At 52.8% G+C, this 20,497-nt stretch overlaps 4 protein-coding genes and 1 long non-coding RNA gene across 7 annotated transcripts in view; 2 read left to right on the top strand and 3 right to left on the bottom strand.

Annotated features, from left to right (window-relative positions):
• Window positions 1-15: 15 nt before the first annotated feature.
• Window positions 16-2,866, bottom strand: SPAG8 (sperm associated antigen 8). The gene is given in 8 exon segments (XM_027105545.1): window positions 16-171; window positions 174-327; window positions 426-488; window positions 611-725; window positions 810-855; window positions 1,032-1,206; window positions 1,309-2,056; window positions 2,159-2,866. Coding segments are annotated over 8 exon segments (1,380 nt in total). The 5' UTR covers window positions 2,197-2,866; the 3' UTR covers window positions 16-130.
• Window positions 2,867-2,984: 118 nt separating this feature from the next.
• On the bottom strand, window positions 2,985-5,149 carry HINT2 (histidine triad nucleotide binding protein 2). Of its 2 annotated transcripts, none has more exons than XM_027105543.1 (5): window positions 5,009-5,149; window positions 3,645-3,785; window positions 3,443-3,547; window positions 3,266-3,338; window positions 2,985-3,171 (listed from the first exon to the last, which is right to left on the bottom strand). In XM_027105543.1, the coding sequence occupies exons 1-5, from the start codon at window positions 5,093-5,095 to the stop codon at window positions 3,080-3,082; spliced, it is 498 nt and encodes a 165-aa protein (XP_026961344.1). In that variant the 5' UTR covers window positions 5,096-5,149; the 3' UTR covers window positions 2,985-3,079. The 2 variants fall into 2 exon arrangements, with proteins under 2 accessions (XP_026961344.1, XP_026961345.1); XM_027105544.1 differs by lacking the exon at window positions 5,009-5,149 and adding an exon at window positions 4,717-5,002.
• A 479-nt stretch (window positions 5,150-5,628) lies between these two features.
• LOC113619966 (uncharacterized) lies at window positions 5,629-11,934 on the top strand. The gene is made up of 3 exons (XR_003432602.1): window positions 5,629-5,795; window positions 6,767-6,971; window positions 9,741-11,934. It is a non-coding gene; the product is annotated as an uncharacterized LOC113619966 (long non-coding RNA).
• On the bottom strand, window positions 6,979-13,545 carry FAM221B (family with sequence similarity 221 member B). The gene is made up of 5 exons (XM_027105534.1): window positions 12,227-13,545; window positions 11,905-12,048; window positions 9,498-9,608; window positions 9,142-9,339; window positions 6,979-8,950 (listed from the first exon to the last, which is right to left on the bottom strand). The coding sequence occupies exons 1-5, from the start codon at window positions 12,846-12,848 to the stop codon at window positions 8,787-8,789; spliced, it is 1,239 nt and encodes a 412-aa protein (XP_026961335.1). The 5' UTR covers window positions 12,849-13,545; the 3' UTR covers window positions 6,979-8,786.
• A 1,724-nt stretch (window positions 13,546-15,269) lies between these two features.
• The window catches only part of TMEM8B (transmembrane protein 8B), a 28,427-nt gene continuing 23,199 nt past the window's right edge, over window positions 15,270-20,497 (top strand). Inside the window, exon 1 of one of the 2 annotated variants that reach the window (XM_027105531.1) lies at window positions 15,270-16,428. In XM_027105531.1, the coding sequence (XP_026961332.1) occupies window positions 15,903-16,428 (526 nt within the window). In that variant the 5' untranslated portion in view covers window positions 15,270-15,902. The remainder of the gene's footprint in view (window positions 16,429-20,497) is intronic. The other variant, XM_027105530.1, reaches the window with a different exon arrangement.

The raw sequence follows: 20,497 nt of genomic DNA, 5'->3' as shown, positions 1-20,497 counted from the left end.
TGAGCAGTCTCAGGATGAGAGAGAACCCTTTTTATGTAAAGAGCCCCTTCACCAAGTACACTTCCTCCCCATCTCTTCAGTACAGACAGAAGGAGATTCCATATTCCACATCTACTTCCCTCCTCGACCCTTAGACAGGAGTAGTTCTACCCCTCCCTCCACCACCTGCCCTCCTCCCTGACAGCCAAGGGAAGATATTTTTCCCAATTGGTGGGAATAATTCTCGGGTTCATAGGGCAAGGGCTGCCCTAGAGACAAAGGCACTGGTGTTGAGAAGCTGCAGTTCTTCCGGAATGGCGTGTCCAGAGTCCTGATGTTACTGACACCCTGGAGGAGTGCCAGAATGAGGACAGAGCCCTCTCTCCTCCAAGCCGGGACAGAACAGCCTCTTCCCCCACTCCCAACACCCGGTCACCCTCACACACCGGTAGCTGTGGTGCCCTCTGTAGCCAGAAGGTTTCAGGCTGTTCCTTAGGGTAGTCGTGAGGCTGTGAGGGAGAGATACTGAATAACTCTTGGCCTGAAGCTCCCTCTCTCAACCTCTGGGCCTGCTGCTTTCCCACAGCCTGTCAGGGCCCAGCTGTACAAGTGGGGTGGGATGGGTTCTTACCTTTGTTGGGGCGGGAGGCCCTGATTGCACCAGCTCCTTTCCATAGTCGCGGTGTGTCACAGACTCGACCTCAGAGTCCTTCCTTGTGGGTTCCTGCTCTGCCTGCACCTCTTTACTACATTGGCCTGGGGGGCATCAAGGCCATTCTCCCCTGATTTTTGTCCTCCCCCTCCCCTTTCCCCTGCACCCAGCCTCTCACCAGATCTGGTGGTGCAAGAACATCTCCAGCATGGCTTCACGTTTCCCTGCGGGAGGTCAGGGAATGGACAGAGTGGGGGAGTCTGGTTAAGAAACAGGCCCAGAAGAAAAAAAATTGGGGAAAAGGAAGAAAAACTGAGCTTTGCGTTTTACACTCATCAGACATTCCTCTCCCTTTCTTCTCTGCTAGACTCACTCTGGCTCATTCTCTCATGTTTCATACCTCGAATTGGCTGAGAGTGGTTTCCTGGGGGCTGGTATGAATCTTTCTGGGTGGTGCTGGAGCACATGGGTGACTGTGGCTCCAGGGTCAGCAGTCCCCGGTGTCCATGTCGGAAAAAGAAACTCTCAGAGCCATCCTGCATGCTTGGGACTTGATCCAGGTGGTTGGTGGCTCTCTGTGGGCCCCAAGTTGAGTGACCATGATATCCTTTCTGGTACCCACCCTCATCGACTGGGGGCAGCCTTCAAGAAAAGGGAGCAGGTAAAAACCTTAATACCTCCTCCTCCCAGTTGTAGAGAAGGCACTGGCCCCGTGGCAGTGTTTCATTGAGAACCTTACTTGTCCCTTCAACCTCAGGGGGCTTCCACAGCCCTCGGGCACCAGGTTCTGAGACTTTCAAAAATTTCCAGGGTTGTTTCTGAGGCTCCCAGTGGCTGTGGTGACTCCAGGAGGCATAATTAGGGAGCAGATCTGCCCTGGGTTTTATGAAGCCTGAAGAAGCAGAGGAGCTGAAACCAGGGCCCTGGCCAGAGCCTGGCCTAGGCCTAGAATCAGCGGCAGGACCAGGACCCGTGCCTCGACCAGAGCCGTTGCCAGGACCTTGACCAGAGCCACTGCCAGGACCAGAAATGGAGCCAGGACCAGCGCCAGAGCTGAAGCCAAGACCAGGGCTAGAGCTAAGGTCATTTGCAGTATAGGGATTCGAAGCAATATGGGAAACAGAGACAGGCTCAAAGCCAAGTCTCCCGTGGCCTATCTTGTGGGTAAATCTGGGTCCAGTGTAGCACTCCCCAAGAAGACTTTCAGAGGAGGGCTCCATGAGAAGGCTCCGTTCAGAGTAGGGCGCTGGGGTCTTTGTAGATAATGCAGCTGCTTTGATAGTGGAGGCGGCTGCAGTGGCTGCAGCAGCTGCTGAAGCTTCTGCGGTTGCAGCTCCCAGGGCTGACCTATGACGGCCATCCCAAGAAGGAAAGGGATCCGAAATAGACCCTAGTCCTTCGCAGCTGGGCTGTACATCTAAACATCTGAAAAAAAGTGAAAGCGGCAAAGTTGTCAGAAGCGCAGCAAAGCGAGTCTATTAACCTTCCTTGTCCCCTTAAGCCTGCAGCCAGAGCTGTGCCTCTCACCGTGACTGTGATCCCTCGGTAGACTCAGTGGTCTCCATCTTCAGACGCCAGCTACTGGGTTGCCATAGAGACGGCAAATCATTCCAGGAGACTGCGCAGAACCAGAGCTGGGCTGACGGCGAGGGTGGGGGTGGAGGCAAGGTCTCTGCGGGGCGGAAGTCTTGCACCTGGCGTAGTTTGGGAAGTCTGCCTTCCGTCTGGCCTCCCTTCCGCCTCAGCCCGGCTTTTGCGGTTCCGCTGGCCTAAGGCCTCGCCCTCCATACCTAAGCAGGACTTACTGAGGCTTTCTAAGGTGGTTCTTTGCGTTGAACAGGCACAGAGCTGTTATATCAGATGAAAGGCTACTTGGTATGTTTATGTAGGGGCAACAGTAGTTCATTCTCAAAAGTGGGGGCATCTTTTCAAAAATTTTAAGGATGGAAAGACATCAGACAACAGCTTAAAAGCAAAATGGTGAGACATGGGAATTAGTCAAAGGGTAGCGACTTTTTTGGTGTGATTACTTCTCTTTCAATAAAAGGCCTTCACATTGACAATCCTCCTTCCAGCCCCCCTTACAACATGGCTTGGCATCTGAATTGAGCAAGTCTTGGGATTCAGTCTCTTCCTACTCATTCAGGCTTATTCCTACTGCTACTTTTCTAGAGGCCTGACCCAGGTGGACCATGAGTCCTGAGCTCACAGATATATAGGCAAATGCTCCTTTAGCTACAGGATGGGCCTCCTTAGTGTCTCAGACCATAGTCAAGGGGGATCATAGTCTTGAATCAGTTTTCTTTCCTATTTGTGGTATAAATCTTTATATATTTAAGACAGGGATCCAGAATTGAGGGAGCGCAAGTTTATTAGCATTACAGGGTGCCGTTTTTCCCCACCCCCATCCAAGCATCCAAGTCTGAGGTCCTTGGTCATTTGGTAGGTTCAACCTGGAGGCCACTGGAGCTGTCGGCCCCCAAGTACGTGAATGTGCAGGTGATACACAGATTGTGCACCCAGCTTCCCATCGTTGATCACTGAAATGGAGCTTGGGTCAAAGAATGAAGATCATACCGAGGGGTAGGTATGAGAATTCATAGGTGAGAGGCTCAAGGGCCAAACGTCACTCACCAAGTCGGTATCCATCTCCCAGCCCCTCAGCCTTTGCTGTCTTCTTGGCCACAAGGAGAAGGTGTCCTAGAAGCTACAGGGAAAGGGGAAGGAGACATGTGGCTTCATTTACCGGGAGCAAAATTTCTAGCTGAGTACAGGGCTCCCCCAGCCAAACCCTGGCCCTTTTCTTCCCACCTGCTGGTCTTCTTCTTCAGCCTGGCTAATGCGAGGAATGGGCTTCTTAGGAATGACCAGAAAGTGCACAGGAGCCTGAGGGGCCACATCACGGAATACAAGACACTGGGAGCAATGACAGGCCAGAGGCCACCATGTTATTTCAACAGGCTGGATGGTATTTATGAAATTCCTAAGGGAATGAGTCCTAATGGCACCCCACCTGCTGGTCCTCATACAGAATGTCAGCTGGGAGGCTTCGATCCAGGATCCGGGAGAAGATGGTTGGGGCTGCCCCCCCAGGAGCTGCCTGCTGGGCCTTGGCCACTTCGTTCCCATCAGTCACAGCTGCAGCTCCTCGGACCTGAAGGTGGGTCAGACACACCCAAGGGAGGAAGCTGGCAATACCTGTCTCATGTACTTAGTTGGGGCTGGCAGAGGCTGGCCATTAACTTCACCCTTCTAAGAACCTATTAGTGGTTCCCACTCAAAGGGAAAGTTCCTCACTTTCAGAGCATCAGCAGCAGAGAGTAGGGCCAGATAGTGCTGGGCCTGGTTAGATAACAGGCAGATTTCACTGCAGGATTCAGCAGTGCAATTGATTCCTGCTCCTAAAGGGTTGAGGAAATCTAGCACTGTTCAGGGGAAAGGATCCAGAATGAGAACCTGGAGGCTTAGGTCCAAGTTCCTATTTTACTATTGAATTACCTTAGATAAATCCCTTCTCTCGGCTTCAAATATAAGGGGGGTGGTTTGCATCATCTCTTAAAGCTACTTGGAGCTCTTTCCGTTTACTCTCACCTTGTTAATGTTTCCATTTACTTCCATTACTTGTTTTCTGATCTTTAAGCCGTGTTAACTATCTTATCCAGGTTTTAATACAATTGCCCTGTTTGACACAAAGGTGTCTGGGTGTCACATCTGACCTCTTACTGTGAATTTTCACTCCAGTCCCCTGAATCGGTGGAGGGAGGAGTTCAGTTGAGTGAACACAACCCCAGCCCCTGGGGATTGAGGGTAGGGAAGGCCCACTTTCCCAGGGACTGAGAGAAGGCTGAAGTCAGAGATGTCACATTGTGGGGAAAAGGGACGGAATGAATCTGACCCCTTGAGTCGCTCTGGCAAACAGGAAGAAGAAGGGGAGTTAGCATTAGTGCTCAGTAGAAAGCCAGGAGTCTGACGGGGCAGAAGACTGGCTCCCAGGAGAAAAAGCTCACGTCCCGCAGGGGGCACTGAGGAGCTGCCCAGAGTAGGCGTTCGGTCGGCTGGGAGATGGCAGCAGACGCTGCACTGACCCTGTGTCGACCTCGGTGCCCGGGCCTGTGCAGGGCGTCGTTCATCGCCGGTTCGTTTCTCTCGCGGCGAGGCTTTAAGAGATGCTGCTGTGACCACCAGTCCGACCTCACCGCACAGCCCTGGAGCCTGCACTTCGGGAGGGGCAAGGTTCCCGGCCGGGCGCTCGGGCTCCGGCCCCGCGAGGCCGCAGGGCTGCACAGGCCGGGAGTAGCCGGGGAGGAACGCGCCCCCCGGCCCTGGAGGGCGTCAGAGCCCGCGGGACCCCTTCCTCGCCCCACGGCCACCTCTCACCTGTGCCCCCCGCGGCCCCGCTACCGCTACCGCCACCGCCCGGCGCGCAACGCAGAGCCTGGCGGCCAGCAGCGTGGCTACCGCCATCTTCCCCTCGGCCCCGGGAACCTCCCACCCCGGCCAGCGCTCGAGCTCTGTGGCCAGCCGAGGTGGGGAGGCGGGGAGCCGGCGAGCGGCGGCCATTGGCTCCGCCCGCGGCCGGGAGCGAACCCCATCATCCCATTGGGTCACGCTCCTGGGCCCGGCACGCCACTGGCTCCGCCGCCACGGTAGAGGCGGGATCTTTTCATCCCATTGGCTTCTTGTGCCAACTAGAGGGCGAATTTTCTACTCCTTTGGCTTCGTCTTCTAGTCAGACTGAAAGTTCCTTTACGATTGGATCCCCTCGCTAGTTGCGCTGTGAGATAGTTTCTTATCCATTGGAAGGATTGAGAGACCTGGAGGTGGGATTTTCCTCCAATTGGCTCACAAGACAAGACCGGCCCAGCTTAGGTTGCGGCTCGGGGGGGCGGGGGGTAGTGGGGCTTTTGTCGTATTGGCTCCTTCTATTCGGGTTGGGCCCCTACTGGTGGGCTGGGAGGAAGGGGGCGGTGCTCCGTCACCTGCCGCGCAGAGGCTCAGAGGCCGTGGACCCTTTCATTGCCTTGGCCGGGAGGAGGGCGGGGTTCGGAGAGGGGCCGTTCCGCGCTTATTGGCCCCAGGAACCACCACTACCCCTGGAATTCCAGGCAGATAGGAGTCCCGGAAGAAAGAGGCGGGTGGAGGTCGCCGGGCGGTTGGCCTGAAGGTGAACGGGCACGGGTTTTGTTTTTTTTTTTAACTGGTGGGATAGCTACCCAGCATTTTCCCCAAAAGGACAGTTTCAGCCCCTTGACCATTTCAAAGATGTTAACTTACTCATCTGAGGGCAGTTCCTCCTTAGTTTATGTGCTTGTTAAAATATTCCAAGACTAAAGATTCTGCAGTTTGTTTTCGGGGCGGTTTTTGCATTTTTCTTTTCCTTTTTTTTTTTTTTTTAACGGGCGGGGCCAGGAGTGTCCTGTCTTTGCTGCACGACTAATAAGCAAAGGAATACGTATCCAATGTTATTTCCTAATCAGAAAAAGTATGGGATACGGTTAGCTCCGTGCCTGGCATTTTCAGTGAGCCGGGCGAGTTTGAAGGACAAGGGAAATGTATTACGGCTAGGTTAGAAGTATATTTCGTTCTGCTGGAATATATATTTTTTGACATCAGAAACATGGGGTCACAAAATGCTAATGTACTCACACCAGGAAAGTTTTAGTCTGAGGTTTAACACAGGAGAAAAGTCACCACCGTATCGTTAGTTTTGTTTTTTTTTTAGCACATGGCCTGACATATATAGGTGCCCAATAATTACTTGTGGAATGAATAACATTTGGTGTTTTTTTTCACTTCCTTTTCCATAATATATAATACATATGTATTACATATTATATTCTTATTCTTCCATTTACAGTCAGTTTCCCATATTATTACATAGTCTATGTAAATATACTTTGTAATGGCTGCATAATACTTTCTTGAATGAGTTTATCACAGTAACCATTCCTTTATTGTTGACTATTAGCTGAGTTGGTTTTAGTGAGTGGTCATCATGGTGCTAATTGCCTAATAACCAGTAATGGGGAATTCTACTTCTGGAGATGGTAATGATTTCTTTTGAATAGCCATATTATTGTTAGAGAGTCCTTTCTCCTCCAAAGGACAGACATTTGACCCTGTTATTTCCCCCAGGAGTTCTAGCAGTCAAAGTTGCATACCTTTCCTTGGAATAATAGAGGGCCTCCCTAAACGTGAGGAGATGTACACTGGCCTTTTCAGTGCCCTGGAGGCTGCCGTTGTCCGTGTGCCTCTGGGACAGCAGCAGCCCCTAGAGCTGCTCTGGAGAAGGGCCAGAGATAAAAGGTGCTGGGAAGAGGAAACCAGCCAGGAGCGGTAGGTGAGTACAGAACACTTTGAAACTGGTTATTTCTTTGGATTCTCATAGAGGCAGGTAGCACAGAGGTTATCGTAGTTTATAGATCCAGAAACAGAGGCCCCAAGAGGGAACGTGACTTGTCTAAGATCACAGAGCTCATTAGTGTCAGAAACTCCTATTCCCCATAAGAATCAGCAATGGGCTTCCTAGTCACTTCCCAACACTCACTGACTCTGGCCCCTAGCCCACAGTCTTCTCCATTCCAGGCTCTTGTGATCACTTGCAGCTGCTCTCATCTGAGAGCTGCAGCGCTCTGCGTGTTCTGGCCACTGTCTCCTGTACTTTGATCCCTACCACTACATCTGCTACTGGACCTCATGAGACTTCTGTTCCTTTGACTGTTCCCTTTTTTAATCTGTCAATTGCTTCCTGGCTTCACTTTCCTATTTGTATGGTCAGCTCCCTCCACATCCTCAAGCCTTCTTTTGCATTATTTTCCTGATCACCCTCCCTGATACCCTTCCGTCACCACCCATTAATCTAAATATTTTGCTTCTCTGCTTCTCTAACTAGGTTCCTGCTTCCAGCTATACCTGAATCCCTAATTGCCCACCGATCAGATTTTTCTCCAGTTTCCCTCATTAGCCTTACCAAACCTTCACCTTTCTTCCTGTCTCCTACCTCCCACTCTTATCCCTGTCCTCCCCCACCAGCAGCTGACCTTGTCTCCTACTTCACAGGGCAACTTCCACCAGATCCTACTCCCTGCACCTCAGTGAAGGCCCCATCCTTCCTTCCATCCTTTCTTCCGTCCTCCTTCCTCCTCCTGGTCTCAAGAAGTGGTGTTTCTCCTATCCAGAGCGAATCCCTTCACTTCCGCCTTGACCCCATCCTCTCCTTCCATCTTTGGGATGTAGCTTCACCAGGCATCTCTCTTTCTCTTCTGTACCCTTCAAGGTCTTTTCCTCTACTGGCCCCTCCCTTTCTCCTAAATACAAAATGCTTCCTTGACCCCACATCCCCCTGTAGATATTGTCTGACTTCTTCCCTGCTCTTTTCGTCTAAGTTTCTTAAAGAAATTCCTTCACACTCACTGCTGTTTGGTCCACTGCACCACTGAAGCTGCACCCTCTGAAGTCACCAAAGACCTTCTGATCGCAAAATCCGATGGACACTCTTCAGTCTTTGTCTTACTGGAGCCCCTACCTGTGTCTAACATCACTGCTCCTTCTTGAAATCCCCTCCCTCCTTGGCTTCCTTGAAGCGACTCTCTCCTCCTGATGCCAGAGCTAGCAGTTTGAACGTGGGTGCAGTGGAGGCAGATGGCTGGATCCAGCCTCTCTCCTGCCTGGTGCTCTCTCTCACCCCCTGTAGGTGCCAACCCCAAGGTCCTAGGGTGTCTACCCCGGGCCGGGCTCTATCTGCCTCATACAGAGCCAGCCAGATTCCAGTGGCTTTCCCTTTATTGCTGATCTGGGCCAGGCTCACAGAGGCCTGCACCAGGTGTTGACAGTGTCTGTCCCTGGAGGAGGGAAGCAGAGGTGAAAGGGTCAGGTACAGGGGTCAGATATGGGGCCAGGCTGGACACTGCATGGGCTAGGGAGCCCAGGGGGACTAGGGTGGGAGCTGGGACGGCCAGAGGGCCCCTTCTTCTGGAGGGCCTCGAAGTCAGAGTTGTTGATGATGGCTTCTCGGAGAGTAGGCATCTCCACTAAAGGCACATAATCTGCTCCTGGGGGTGGAAACCAGTGCGGGTATGGGATGCAGGAGGGAGGGGTGAAGTAGTCCTGGATGGGATGGTGGAGGGCAGGAATGCCTTCCTGCCTGGCCTTCTGATTACAGACCCTGGAGTGGGCCCCTACCCCAGGTTGCCCCCTCACCGTGAGGCCTCCCTCCTCGCTGCCGGGTCTCCTCAGTCTCAAAGAAAGTCTCATGTTCTTCCCAGCACCAGTCACAGGCCGCACAGCGGAAATTAGGCTCAAAGCAGTTGCACCAACAGCCTGGGGCAAGGGGGCAGCCAAGAAAAGTATAGGGTACTGGGGCTTCCCCAGGGGCTGATTGCATTCTCATCTCTTCCTCACCAACCGCAAGCCCAAGTCTCTCCTCCCAGCTCCCCATCTGCATCCCCAGACTATTTGCAACCTATCCCGACCCATGCCCACCCCTGCACTCCCCTTGCTTTGGAAGGTACCTTTGACCCTGCAGGAATGGGACCTGGTAGCTGCGTGGTCCTCATGGCTGTGTTTGCAGCGACATTGGGCTCTCCAAGCCCTGGGGCTAAAGGTGGCCCACCTCTTGACCCAGAGCTCACCCACCTCCTCTGGGCGTGATGGGATAAAGCAGAACATGAGGCAGCGGCACTGGCCCACATTGCAGGGCACGGATATGTCTGTGACGAGGGGGATGGATGGTAGGATTAGACCAGCACCTGACAGGGCCTGGCTTTCCCATGTCAACCCCCTCCCCCAAACCAACACACACACACACACACACACACTTGCTCTCATACATCCCAACACGTGACAGAGGACAGTTATCACTCCACACCTGAGATGATCTGGTGCTCTCTCAACAAGTGTCCACAAAAGCACTTGGACTCATCCTCAATCCGGAAACAGTCCCATAGATGATGGGGGCAGCGCCAGCCAATATAGAGACCTGGGTGTGGAAGGATTGAGTAATAAGGAAAAGTAAGAAGAAAAAATAGTCTAAGCTCCCCACAAGGTGTTCTCACCTCTCCCCTCGTGTGTATCTATCTCTACCCATGAGTCCTCATCCCTACCCCTTTAGACTTTTTTCTTCAAGGTTTGCTCATCGCCCCACAAGTGTCTTCAGATCCCTCCCCACCTTAGGATCCATTCCATCTGTGTCAGCCCGTCAGAGGGAACTGAAGACGGTCTTCAATGCCGAGCAGGAAGATTATATGTGAAATTTTGTTTGACGATGAACGTGTATCTCGCTGAGTTCTCTCTGACTGTGGATTCTCATCTCCTCCCCTCCCAACATTAGAGTCCACCTTTGTTCTGTTTCCTTGAAGTGTCTAAGGTGAGGGAAAGGGAAGATGATGGGCCAGGTGCAGAGTAGATGGTGGGGACTGGCTCCTAAGGAGTGTAGTATTGAAGGGACCTGAAGAGGAGGAGGAGGTTGGGCAGCCCTGGTGCCAGGGGGTAGGAGGAGGGCTTCTGTCACTTCTCCAGGTTGGCACCTTCATACTTCCCTTCTGCGTTCCTGGTATTACTGAACTAATACCCTCTGTGAACTTGAGAAGGGCTGCCTGTGGCTCTCCAAGGGTCAGGAGAAAGGGGGAGGCCAGAAGTCATGAGTGGTGAAAAGCAAAAATATAAGCTTATGAGGCTGAGAAAGGAGGCATGGAAAGGAAGGTGAGGCCAAGACATATCCCTGAGAGCAGGCACCAGCAAGAGGCCACCACCCTTGAGATCTGAAACTGTCTGGCTTCACGGTCAGTCTCACCACAAGGCAAGGGTGGTGCTGAGTAAATGTGGGAGGAGAACCAGAGCATTTCCCACTCAGAGTTTCTCATCCTCTGTGGAGCTGAGAGTACCGCAACTTCGAGCCAGGAATCCTGAGTTCCCAAGGAGTGGGGCCTTTAGCTCTAGGACTCTTATTCTCATTTAAAGTTTCCAGTGAACTGTCACCTCTACCAGAAAGTTGTCCCTGACTTCCCCTGTCTGTCTAGGGGCCCTTCCTCTTGCCTTCTGTGGCTCTCATTCTACTCCTATCACAGTACAATGCATTATAATGGACTGTTCACTTGTATTCTCGTTAGACCGTGAGTTCCTCCAAGGAAGGGTCAGTCTTTTCATCGATGTCCTAACACAGGACCTGGCACAGAATAGGTGCTCAGAGAATATAGATGCTTGACTGAATAAGTGAGTGAGCAAATTCCTTTAGGAGGGGAAGAGAGACTCCATATTCCAGGCAAAGCCCTGAAATTCCATAAGGAGAATGAGAGTTAGTGTCCTCTGGTCTTTGACTCTGGCCAGGACAACAATTCACAATTCTGTGCCTGTCAAACTAGATTTTCTTGTCTTTCCCCTGGTCTCTTAGGATCTTAAGCCTGTCCAGATGTGGCTTTTGGTTTTGATGCTTCTGACTTGATACTGCCAACCTGTGGTATTAGTGCCCCATTACAACAGGGAAGCTTGGTTGAAAGGGCAGATTTTAGGCTGAGTCACAATGCGGGTGGGCAGGGACCAGGATTCCACTAGAGGAATTCTGATCTCTGTTCAACAGTGCAGGATCGGGTGAGGTGCAGAGGTGAACAAGTGTTAGTGCCCATAGATCAAGGCCTAGCCTGAGGGCCTGGGAGAGTCAAATTCAAGCACTGGTGTGGGAGTCATTGCCCACCTTTCAGATGAAGAAGACTGCAGTTTGAACCAGGGGAATGGCAATTATACCTCAGACACTACTTGAGGGGCTGCAGTGATGACAGCCTTTTTTTTTTTTTTTAAACTTTTGGCCACACCATGCAGCATGCGGGATCTTAGTTCCCTGACCAGGGATTGAACCCGTGCCCCCTGCAGTGGAAGTGTGGAGTCTTAACCACTGGACCACCAGGGAATTCCCCATGACAGCCTTTTAATGGAGTTCCACCAAGGGGACTAAGGCCTTTTGCCATATCAGAGCAACAAGTCACCTGGAAACTGTCCAGGGTCCTGGGCCATCTCTGCCTTAGGATCTGTTTGGTGCAGGGTATCTGAGCCTTCGTTCAACCACCTGTTCCTGCCTGGTTTTATATGAATATCCCCACTTTTTGTCTGCATCCACCCTCATCTACCTTGGCCTACCTGCCTGCTCTCCTCCCAGATTCCAGGCAGGTGGCATTGCCATTTCCACAAGGGCTATTCATTGAACGGGCAGGTTCCTAGATCCTGTTGGATGGAAGGATGTCCATGGGCCTGTCACCAGCCCCTGAAAGGCTGCCTGGGCTCACCTGTTTGGATGGCATTCAGGGCTGCCTCCTTCTCCCACTGGAAAAGATAATTCCCCTGAGCACCAAACTTCCCTTTGTGCATTGCCTTAGTCACTTCCACCAGGTCTGCCTGCTCAGCAGGGACCACTGGGTAGACGGTGTAACCTGGGGAGGAAGGGTCTGAGTAATTAAGGGGAAGTGAGGAGGCCCTAAAACTAAGAGAAGGGGCCAGGTCAGAGAGTAACTCAATCTCCTCCTCCTGGGGCAGGTCAAAGACAGTGATGAGAAAGGGGGAAAGGGCAGGAGCAATTACGGCTGGCTTCTTTCTTCCCCTTCTTCTTGCCCAGCTGGTGTTCAGGCTGAGCTGCGTGCGTGGTGCTGTCAGTGGCATCCACCCCTTTCTCTCCCTCTTCTTCCTCTTCCCCATCTTTTGCAGATGTGTCCAGGTGGACCTGGGCTGGAAAGCCCGAAAGGGAGTGCTTTGGAACGCTCTCAGATTCAGAGGTCTGGATAGACCTCCTTGTCCATGAGCCCTCACTGGAGGAAGACTCAGAGAAGGCTTCCTTCAGATAATCAGAGGAAGACACAGAGACACAGCTTAATGATGAGGTCTGAAAAGTAAAGTGTTTCTCTGGGACCTTGGAGATGTGAGTCTCCAACTGGGTCTCAGGGGTAGGGGTCTCCAAAGGGACCTTAGAGGCAGAGGGTTCTAAAGGAATCTCAGAGATGGAAGGCTCCAAAGGGGTTTCAGCAGTGTGGGTCTCTAAAGAGATCTGGGAAATGGATGGCACCATATGAGATTCAGAGGCAAGGGGCTCTAAAGGGGTTTCAGAGAGGGCAGGCTCTAAGGGGATTTCAGGGATAGGGGGCTTCTGTGAGTCCTCAGCAGAGGGGTCCTTTGAAGAAAGGCTCTCTTCCGCATCCATGGTGGTATGAGGCTCTTCTGTGACCTTGTCTGCTTCCATCTAGTGGTAGAATAGGGTACACGTTTCATTAGGTTGGGATTGGAGGGTCTGCAAGTCAGGATTCACAGGGGGCTATGGAATTAGGATAAAGTTTTCAGTGTACCTGAGATATAAGGGGGAAGCCAGATGAGCTCTGGGCCAGGGTATGGTGCTAGGAGCTTCACCCATGTGCCTAGACCCCATACCGCATACTGAAAGGCTGAAGCAGTCAGAATCCCATCAGTAGATGGTAGCAGAGGAGGGGTCCTAACATAGCATCTTGGCTGGTCCAAGAGCAGGGTTCTGGGCATAATTTAGGACCATGGAGGTCAGGCTGTGGAGTTCTAGAGGCTGGGAAGACCAAGCCAAAGTGGGGGTTTGCTCCCAAGAGTGCAGGAGGATGCCATGACCACAGTCTAGTTTTGTCTAGGGACCCCTCCCCCACCCCTTGGTGATGTCATTCATGTTCAAGGCTTCAGCTACTTCCAGCTGTATGCTGATGACACCTGATGACTCCTAAATCCATATTTCCAGCTCAGACCTTTTTAAACCCCTGTACTTCACAGTCATACCCAACTGTCTGCTGGACATTGCTAAATGGATGTCCCACAGGGCATCAAAACTGAACTCTGAGAATTATCCTAGAATTCTCCTTTCCCCTCAGCCTACATCTTTTTTTTTTTTTTTTTTTTCTGCGGTCAAGAGGCCTCTCATTGTTGTGGCCTCTCCCGCTGCGGAGCACAGGCTCCGGACGCGCAGGCTCAGCGGCCATGGCTCACGGGCCCAGCCGCTCCGCGGCATGTGGGATCTTCCCGGACCGGGGCACGAACCCGTGTCCCCTGCATCGGCAGGTGGACTCTCAACCACTGCGCCACCAGGGAAGCCCAGCCTACATCTTAAAATGGGCACCAAGGACTATATTTCCTAACTTCTAAATATCCCTCAAATCCATTCTCTCCTCTCCTTTCTCTCCAATTTTGTTCAAGTTCTCATCATTTTCTACCTGGATTATGTGATAACTTTGCCCCTCTGCTGCCTTCCCCAGCATATTAATCCACTTTCCCATTCTTTCATTGATTTAGGTAACTCCTACAAAGAGCCTAATCTTAACACTTTTACTCAGGTACTGGACTCAGTTGAAAGAATCTGGGAAGAAGACAGGTTAACCAAAATGACAATACCAACGAGTTGGTGTTGTGCTGGGGTAAGCCCAGGATGCTGTGGGGAGTGGAGTGTGCCAAATTTATCTTGGAAGGATGTCCAAAAGGGGTCAGTCCACCTTAATGACCCAGGCGAGACTTTTCTAAAATGCAAACCCAACAACGGCATTCCCTTGCTTAAGAATTAACACTCAGTGACTCAGCCTAAGAATTAGGTCCAAATTTCTTGGCCCTGACATTCAAGGCCTGTCATCATTTGCAACACTGCCTAAGGATTTCCAGCCTTACCTTCCCCTGGTCTCTACCTTTGTCCATGCTCCAGAAATACTATATTTATCGTTTCTTAAACTCATCAGGGCCTTTCCAAAGGGGAAGTTTGTGTCAGAAAGCAGAGGGAGAGTAGGATGATGGGGAGGAAGATGGCCAGACATTCAGCAAGTGGATAAAGGGGCCTGAGGGTGAAGAACCAGAGGATGGGAGGAGAGGAAAGGGAAAAGAGGAGGAGGGAACTGAGTGGAGAAACATAGGGGAGGGAGAGGATAAGGATGAAAAGTAGAGAACGGGAGGGGGTTGGACTGAGGTGGGAAGGGACAGGAAGGTGTTAGGAGGGAATGGAACGAGGATTTGGAAGAGGGGCCTTTTGAGAGACTACATACCTCTGGGCTTTGTCTCGGCTGTTACAAGTCCTTAGGTCAGGATCTTGTCTTAAGCGGGGAAGGGAAGTATTGGCCCCGAGGGAGAGAAGGCGCTTGTGGTTGTGGACGAGCCCTGGCTGCAGGCGCTGTGTGCTGAGAGGCCTTGCCTGCAAGTCACAACTTGAGGAGGGGACTTGGACACCTGCAGAAAATCGCAAAGGAGCTCTGGCCAGTTCTGAAGAAGGGTGGGAGGGGGAGGGACGAGAGGATCCAGGGCCGATGAGGAAGGGCCTTGACTGAAGCCTCTGGAACCCTGGCCGGGAGTGGAGGATCCGTCACCAGGGCAACCGGAACGCCTAGTAGTCTCCGTGGCAACAGCAGTCTGGTCACCTCCTCGGTGAGTGAGGTCTCCTGAGGGGTCTGCATTTGACCCGGAGGGGACAAACCTAGAGGGTCACCTTTTTTTTTTTTTTTTTTTTTTGCGGTACGCGGGCCTCTCACTGTTGTGGCCTCTCCCGTTGCGGAGTACAGGCTCCGGACGCGCAGGCTCAGCAGCCATGGCTCACGGGCCTAGCCACTCCGCGGCATGTGGGATCTTCCCAGACCGGGGCACGAACCCGCGTCCCCTGCATCGGCAGGCGGACTCTCAACCGCTGCGCCACCAGGGAAGCCCGGGTCACTTCTTTCAATGCGGTTTTGCCGGATCTCTGTGAGCGGTTTTGCGGGATCTTTGTAAATCTCTGTGAGGGTCTCTGGGTAGGGTCTGCAGATATCTGAGAGGACGGCCGTGGGTGTCTGGGCTTATGAAGGTCTCTGTAGGGTTCCTATGAGATGTCTGTGGGGTGGTCAGTGGGGGCTGTGAGAATCTGATGGGCGCATCTGGGCTCCGCCGTTGGGGAGAGAAAGGCGGGGACTCTGGTAGCTGGAGCTGGGGCGGAGTCTGTCGTTGAGCCCAGCAGGGCCAAGTTAGAGACCAATAGAATAGGGCCGGGGGCGGGCTTTAGCGAGAAGGACCAATCGAGCTAATCGGGGGGCGGAGCGTCATACGACGTCAGGCTGAGGCCGCCGCCGCGGGGCCTGGTTATCGTCCGTCCAGCGCAGCCCGGAGTCGCCCAGACCTGAACTCCTACCCAGGTCCCCGGCCTGGCCCCAGCAGGCTCGACCCCGGCCCCGGGCCCGCGAGGACACCGGAGGTCACCCCCCGGGGGTGGGAGCGGAGCCGCGGGTCAGCTCTGCGAGCGCCCGCGCTGGCCTGTCCGGCCCCGCCCCTGCCCCGGGCCATGGCCCAGTCCTTGTCCCGGCCCCTTTTCCTATCCAGATTCGGGCCTTGGCCCCCGACCCCGCCCTCGCCCCGCTTTCCACATAGGTTCCAGCTACGGCCTGGGTCCCAGCGCATGCCCAGATCCGGGTCCCAGCTCAGGCCGCCACTCCAGTCCCTGGCCTGGCCCCCATCCCAGCGCCTGCCCCTGTTTCACCTCCTTTCCCAAATCCCAGCCCAGCCCTTGTCCCAGACCCATTCTCAAAATTTGCTTAAGCCCGGGGCCCAACCCCTGCCCCTCCTCCGGTCCCCATCACAGTCTCTTCTTCCATCACATCCCCTACCCTTGCATAAGTCCCAGTGCCCAGCCCAGCCCAACTCTTTATCCCAGTCTTTGCCCTCATCTCTGTGTTTACCCAGGTCTCTCCCACTACCCAGCCCTCTCTTTCATACCCTGCCCCTCTCCCAGCCTCGACTCAGGTCTGGGCTCCGGCTGCCGTCAGCCTTACTGCTACTGTTGCTGTTGTCTGTCCTTGGCCCAGGGGCTGGTGAGTGCAGAAGCAGGAAAGACCGAGGCAGGGATGGGGTTCTGGCAGGGAGGGGTGGACTGGAGGGATTCAGGAGAGGTGGGACCTGGGCAACTAGATCACTGGGGAAGACGTGGAGAGAAATAAGAAGTCTTGCATAATTGAGAGGAATTGGCAGGGTTAGAAGAGTGGTAGCTGTGGGCTTGAGGCTCAGCAGGTGGCTGACAGAGACTGCAAGGTTTCCTTTCTTGGGGTCCATCCGGACTCCACTCTGACTCTTGCTTTTCCAAGAAAGTCTTGAGTGCTTTGCACCTGCTCATGAAGTCTGGTGAGGGAGACATAGTCCCCCAGCAGAGAGCCTCTAGTCCAGTGTGGGAAGATCTGGCCTAAACCTTTGAGGAACTGGGCATGCCTTAAAACAGGGTTAAGAAAGCAGTTTTGAAAATAACATGTAGCAAATAACAAAAAAACATGGACATGGGTTAGTTGCCATTATAATGAGTTTTCTTCTTATAACGAGTTTCATTCCAAATAAGCTTGATTTGCTGAGGAATAATTCCTGACACTTTTAAAGCAGGGTTGAAACTCAGAGACTATTTTACAGTTGGGGAAACTGAGGCTCAGCAAGAGATCAATTTGCCCAAGATCATACAGCTTGTCAGTGGCAGTGTGGGGCTAGAAAAAGATTTCCTCATTCCTATCCTATACTGGTGTTTTTTGGTTTTGTTTCTGTTTTTTTTTTCATTGCAATATATGCCCAATAGGAAAACAGATCCAAGTGCAGAAAGGCTCAAAGCACAACCTGTCCTCTCCCCTGTCTTCCCACAAGGGGGCTTCATCCACAAACCCTCCTTACTTGTCAGTTGTCAGCCCAGGGCCACCATCCAGTGAGGAAGTGACTCGGACAGGAGAGGGAGATACCCAACTTCCTAATGGGTGGAATGTGGGAGGATGAGGGGGTCCTGGCCATAGGATATGTGCTGTAAAGATGGCCCCATAATAAAGAGTCATCATGGCCCCAACCCCCAGCCATCTCTGGCGGGTGGCACTCTAGAGGTGATGGGGATGTGCCTGAGGAAGTCTTTGGCAATAACAAGTAGCAGAGCAGCTGGGGGTGGAGGGGCTGCGTTTCAGTGAGCTCTGGGGCCCTGGGTCAGTGTACAAGCTTGAGGAAATCAATGCACGCCAAAGGTCACTGCTCCTGCAGAGATGTGCAAGCTCTATGTGGATGCACACTGGTATCTGGGCACTTATGCGTCTGTGTGTGTACCTGAGGGATCTGTGAGAATGCTGGGCATGTGCAGTGTGTATATGCTTATGTGTTGGTAAGTGTAGGTGCGTGTCTGTTGTGTGCATGTAAGCCTGTGTGTCCTTAGTGCCTATGTTACTGTGTGAGGGGGAGGTACATGTGGCCCATGCATGTTCCTCTTTAGCTCTTCTTGCCCCTCCTGCAGACAGATCACTGAAGTGTCACCTCCAAGTGGATAGTTCCCGGTTGGAGGCAGTGTTGGATGCCTCCCACAACATACATGAGTAATCCATCTGCCCCCAGCCAGATTCCTTGAGGGGCTCGGTGTTGGTTACTGCTCAGTGTTGATTACTGCTGCTGGTAGATCGGGCACTCAACAGAGGCAGAAGGCAGGCCAGTTTTTCAGTTTAGGTGAGGGGGAGTCCATTCTGTCAAGCCCAATTCATAGCTTCTATCCCTGCCACCCCAGCATCTTTGTTCATGAGCCCATTGAGCAGACACTGGGATGACTAAGAGAGGAGGGTGATTGACAGCCACAGAGCTGTAGAAAGCTGAAAGATGTGGATTAAAGCATGATTGCCCAGAAGCAGTTTCAGGTGCTTTGGGAGGATTATAATGAAGGTGGAAATGAGCACTGACTAGGTCCCACAGCAGGCAGGGCTGCCCTGAGTGCTGTTACTAGTCACTGGCCTGCAGGGGTGCTCTGTGACCTGGTGGTAATGAGACGTTTCGCCTGAGGAGAGACTAGCACTGTCACAGGACCACGATGGCACAGTCGGTCTCAACAAATCCTTGGGTCTTTTCCGACTGCAGTTGCATAACCCAGGCATGCCTTGCCATTATAGGAAATAGCCTTTTGTTCTACTGAGTGCTGTCACTAGAAGGGCCAGCCTCAGCCCGTGTGTATGCATGCGTGCGTGCGTGCGTGCGTGCGTGCGTGCGTGCGTGTGTGTGTGTGTGTGTGTTTCAGGTGGTGATGGAGAATCTAGCCTCATCTGGAAGCACTGGCGCATCCAAGGCAGGTTCGTCTGAGCTTGGTTAGGGCCTTACTTGTGCTTCCTCTGGGACACAGCTCTGTAGGTCCTGGTGAAACCCAAAACCAAAGCTTGGAGTGAATGGGGCTGTGGACGCTTTCTCAAACATCTGCCCTCTAGGCTCCTCCCAGCATCCCCAGCTTCTTTTTACTCCCTTTTCCCACCAGGCTATTCTATGACCTCTGTAGCCCCTAGCCACTTCAGGGTGGCTTAACTAGTCCCCCAGTTCTCCAGGCCATGCCATGTTCCTTTAATCACAGGGCTCTTTATGCGCGTCTGTCTATTGTTTCCTAAAGGTCATTAGCTGCTTTCATCACCAGCTCTCTGAGAATCTGCACCGGGGGCCTGGCCAGCATTTCTTCTAACAGTAGCAATGACCCATCTGATGACCCATACCTGGTACCAGCTTTGAGGAAGAGGAGCCCTTCCCTAATTCCAGCAGGGGGTGCTCCAGTGCTCTGCTTCCCTGTAACAATAGTATCCAGGCCATTCAGCTCTTAGCTTTCTGCCTCCCAGTTGTCACAGCAAGGGCTCCTAGGAAACCTTTCTTCCCCATCTCTTGGTTCATTTCCCTTCATCCCTCTCTGATACATCACCACTGCCCTGTGAGTGCTGCTCTGTGAGCTTCTCTGGTTCCTGAGCAGTGCTCAGCTTGCAAGGTGGCAGGTCTTCCTTGTTGAGAGTGACCATGTGGCCTGAACTGCACAGACTAGTCCTTGGGTATAACCGTGGCTTTTGAAGAGCACAGGCCAGTCTAGGGCTAGTGACCTCCACCTATATAGGACGGCTCTCTGCAGGGTGACTCAAGGTTGCTGAAGTTCAGTAGGGCCAACCTTGATCTGTGTTCCCTCCTTCAGCAGCCTCCTTTTCCAGATGCTTCTTTCTCTGTTATTTCAAATGCCTCATTTTTGGAGTTACATCTCCCATCTCCAGAGGGGGAAACTGTCAGAATAGGCAAGGCCTGTGGGTATTTCCTACTGGGCTAAAAACTCTGCTTTAAGGTCTCCCCTACCCACTGCCCCTACTCTTGTCCTGAAGCTGCTTGAGTTCCCAACCTTCTCATCTGTCCTGGGGGCATCCTTCTGGGCTTCGCTGGGGCTGGTCTTAAGTCTCCAAAACAGTCAGATTCCCCAGAGCTTTGCCTGTCATTTGAGGCCCTCTTCTATCCAGCTGAGCCGCTGGGTTCTTTGCATTGTTACAGCAGTCCTGGTCCCTATGTGTTTGCTTGGTAGCTGCTTACACCAGACTTTCCTGCTCACTGGGCTCTGCTCCTAACAGCCATGATCAGGTATCTTGGCATTTCGGCTACAGAGGGCCACTTTCTCCCCACTTCCCACCCCAGCCTCGTCTGGATATGAATATTCCCAGGTAGTTTGAGATTCCACTGGCTTACCAGTTGACTGCCTCCCTGGGCCTCCCTCCAGGAAGCGCCCCCAGCCCCTCCTTCTGAATCCCAGAGGCCCTGCTGGCTCTCCTTTCCTCCTCTCCCTGGGGCTCTTGTGGTGGCCTGCCAGCTCCTGTCCTTGCCTCTGCCACCCAAGCAGGCCCCTTGCAGCCTCACCACATTTTCCCCTCCCCTCTGCCGCCCTGAGCCAGTATACAGACAGCTCTTGTGAAGCTTCTGAGAGTTTTTATTGCTCCTGACCACAGGGGAACAGAAAGGGGAAGAAAATAAACAAGGCAGTTTCACAGTTCCCTGCTGACTCCCAAGCCCACAGGTGGAGTTCCAGGCTGCTCAGTAGCCTAAGAGTCCATGCCAGCACACACACACACACACACACACACACACACACACACACACACACAC

This window comes from Aethalodelphis obliquidens, unplaced genomic scaffold (assembly GCF_003676395.1).
Source record: "Aethalodelphis obliquidens isolate GAN/ISIS:26980383/991018 unplaced genomic scaffold, ASM367639v1 scaffold7, whole genome shotgun sequence".
Classification (NCBI taxonomy): Eukaryota; Metazoa; Chordata; class Mammalia; order Artiodactyla; family Delphinidae; genus Aethalodelphis; species Aethalodelphis obliquidens.
Note: the sequence above shows the minus strand (reverse complement) of the source record. Positions and strands in the feature narration are given on the sequence as shown.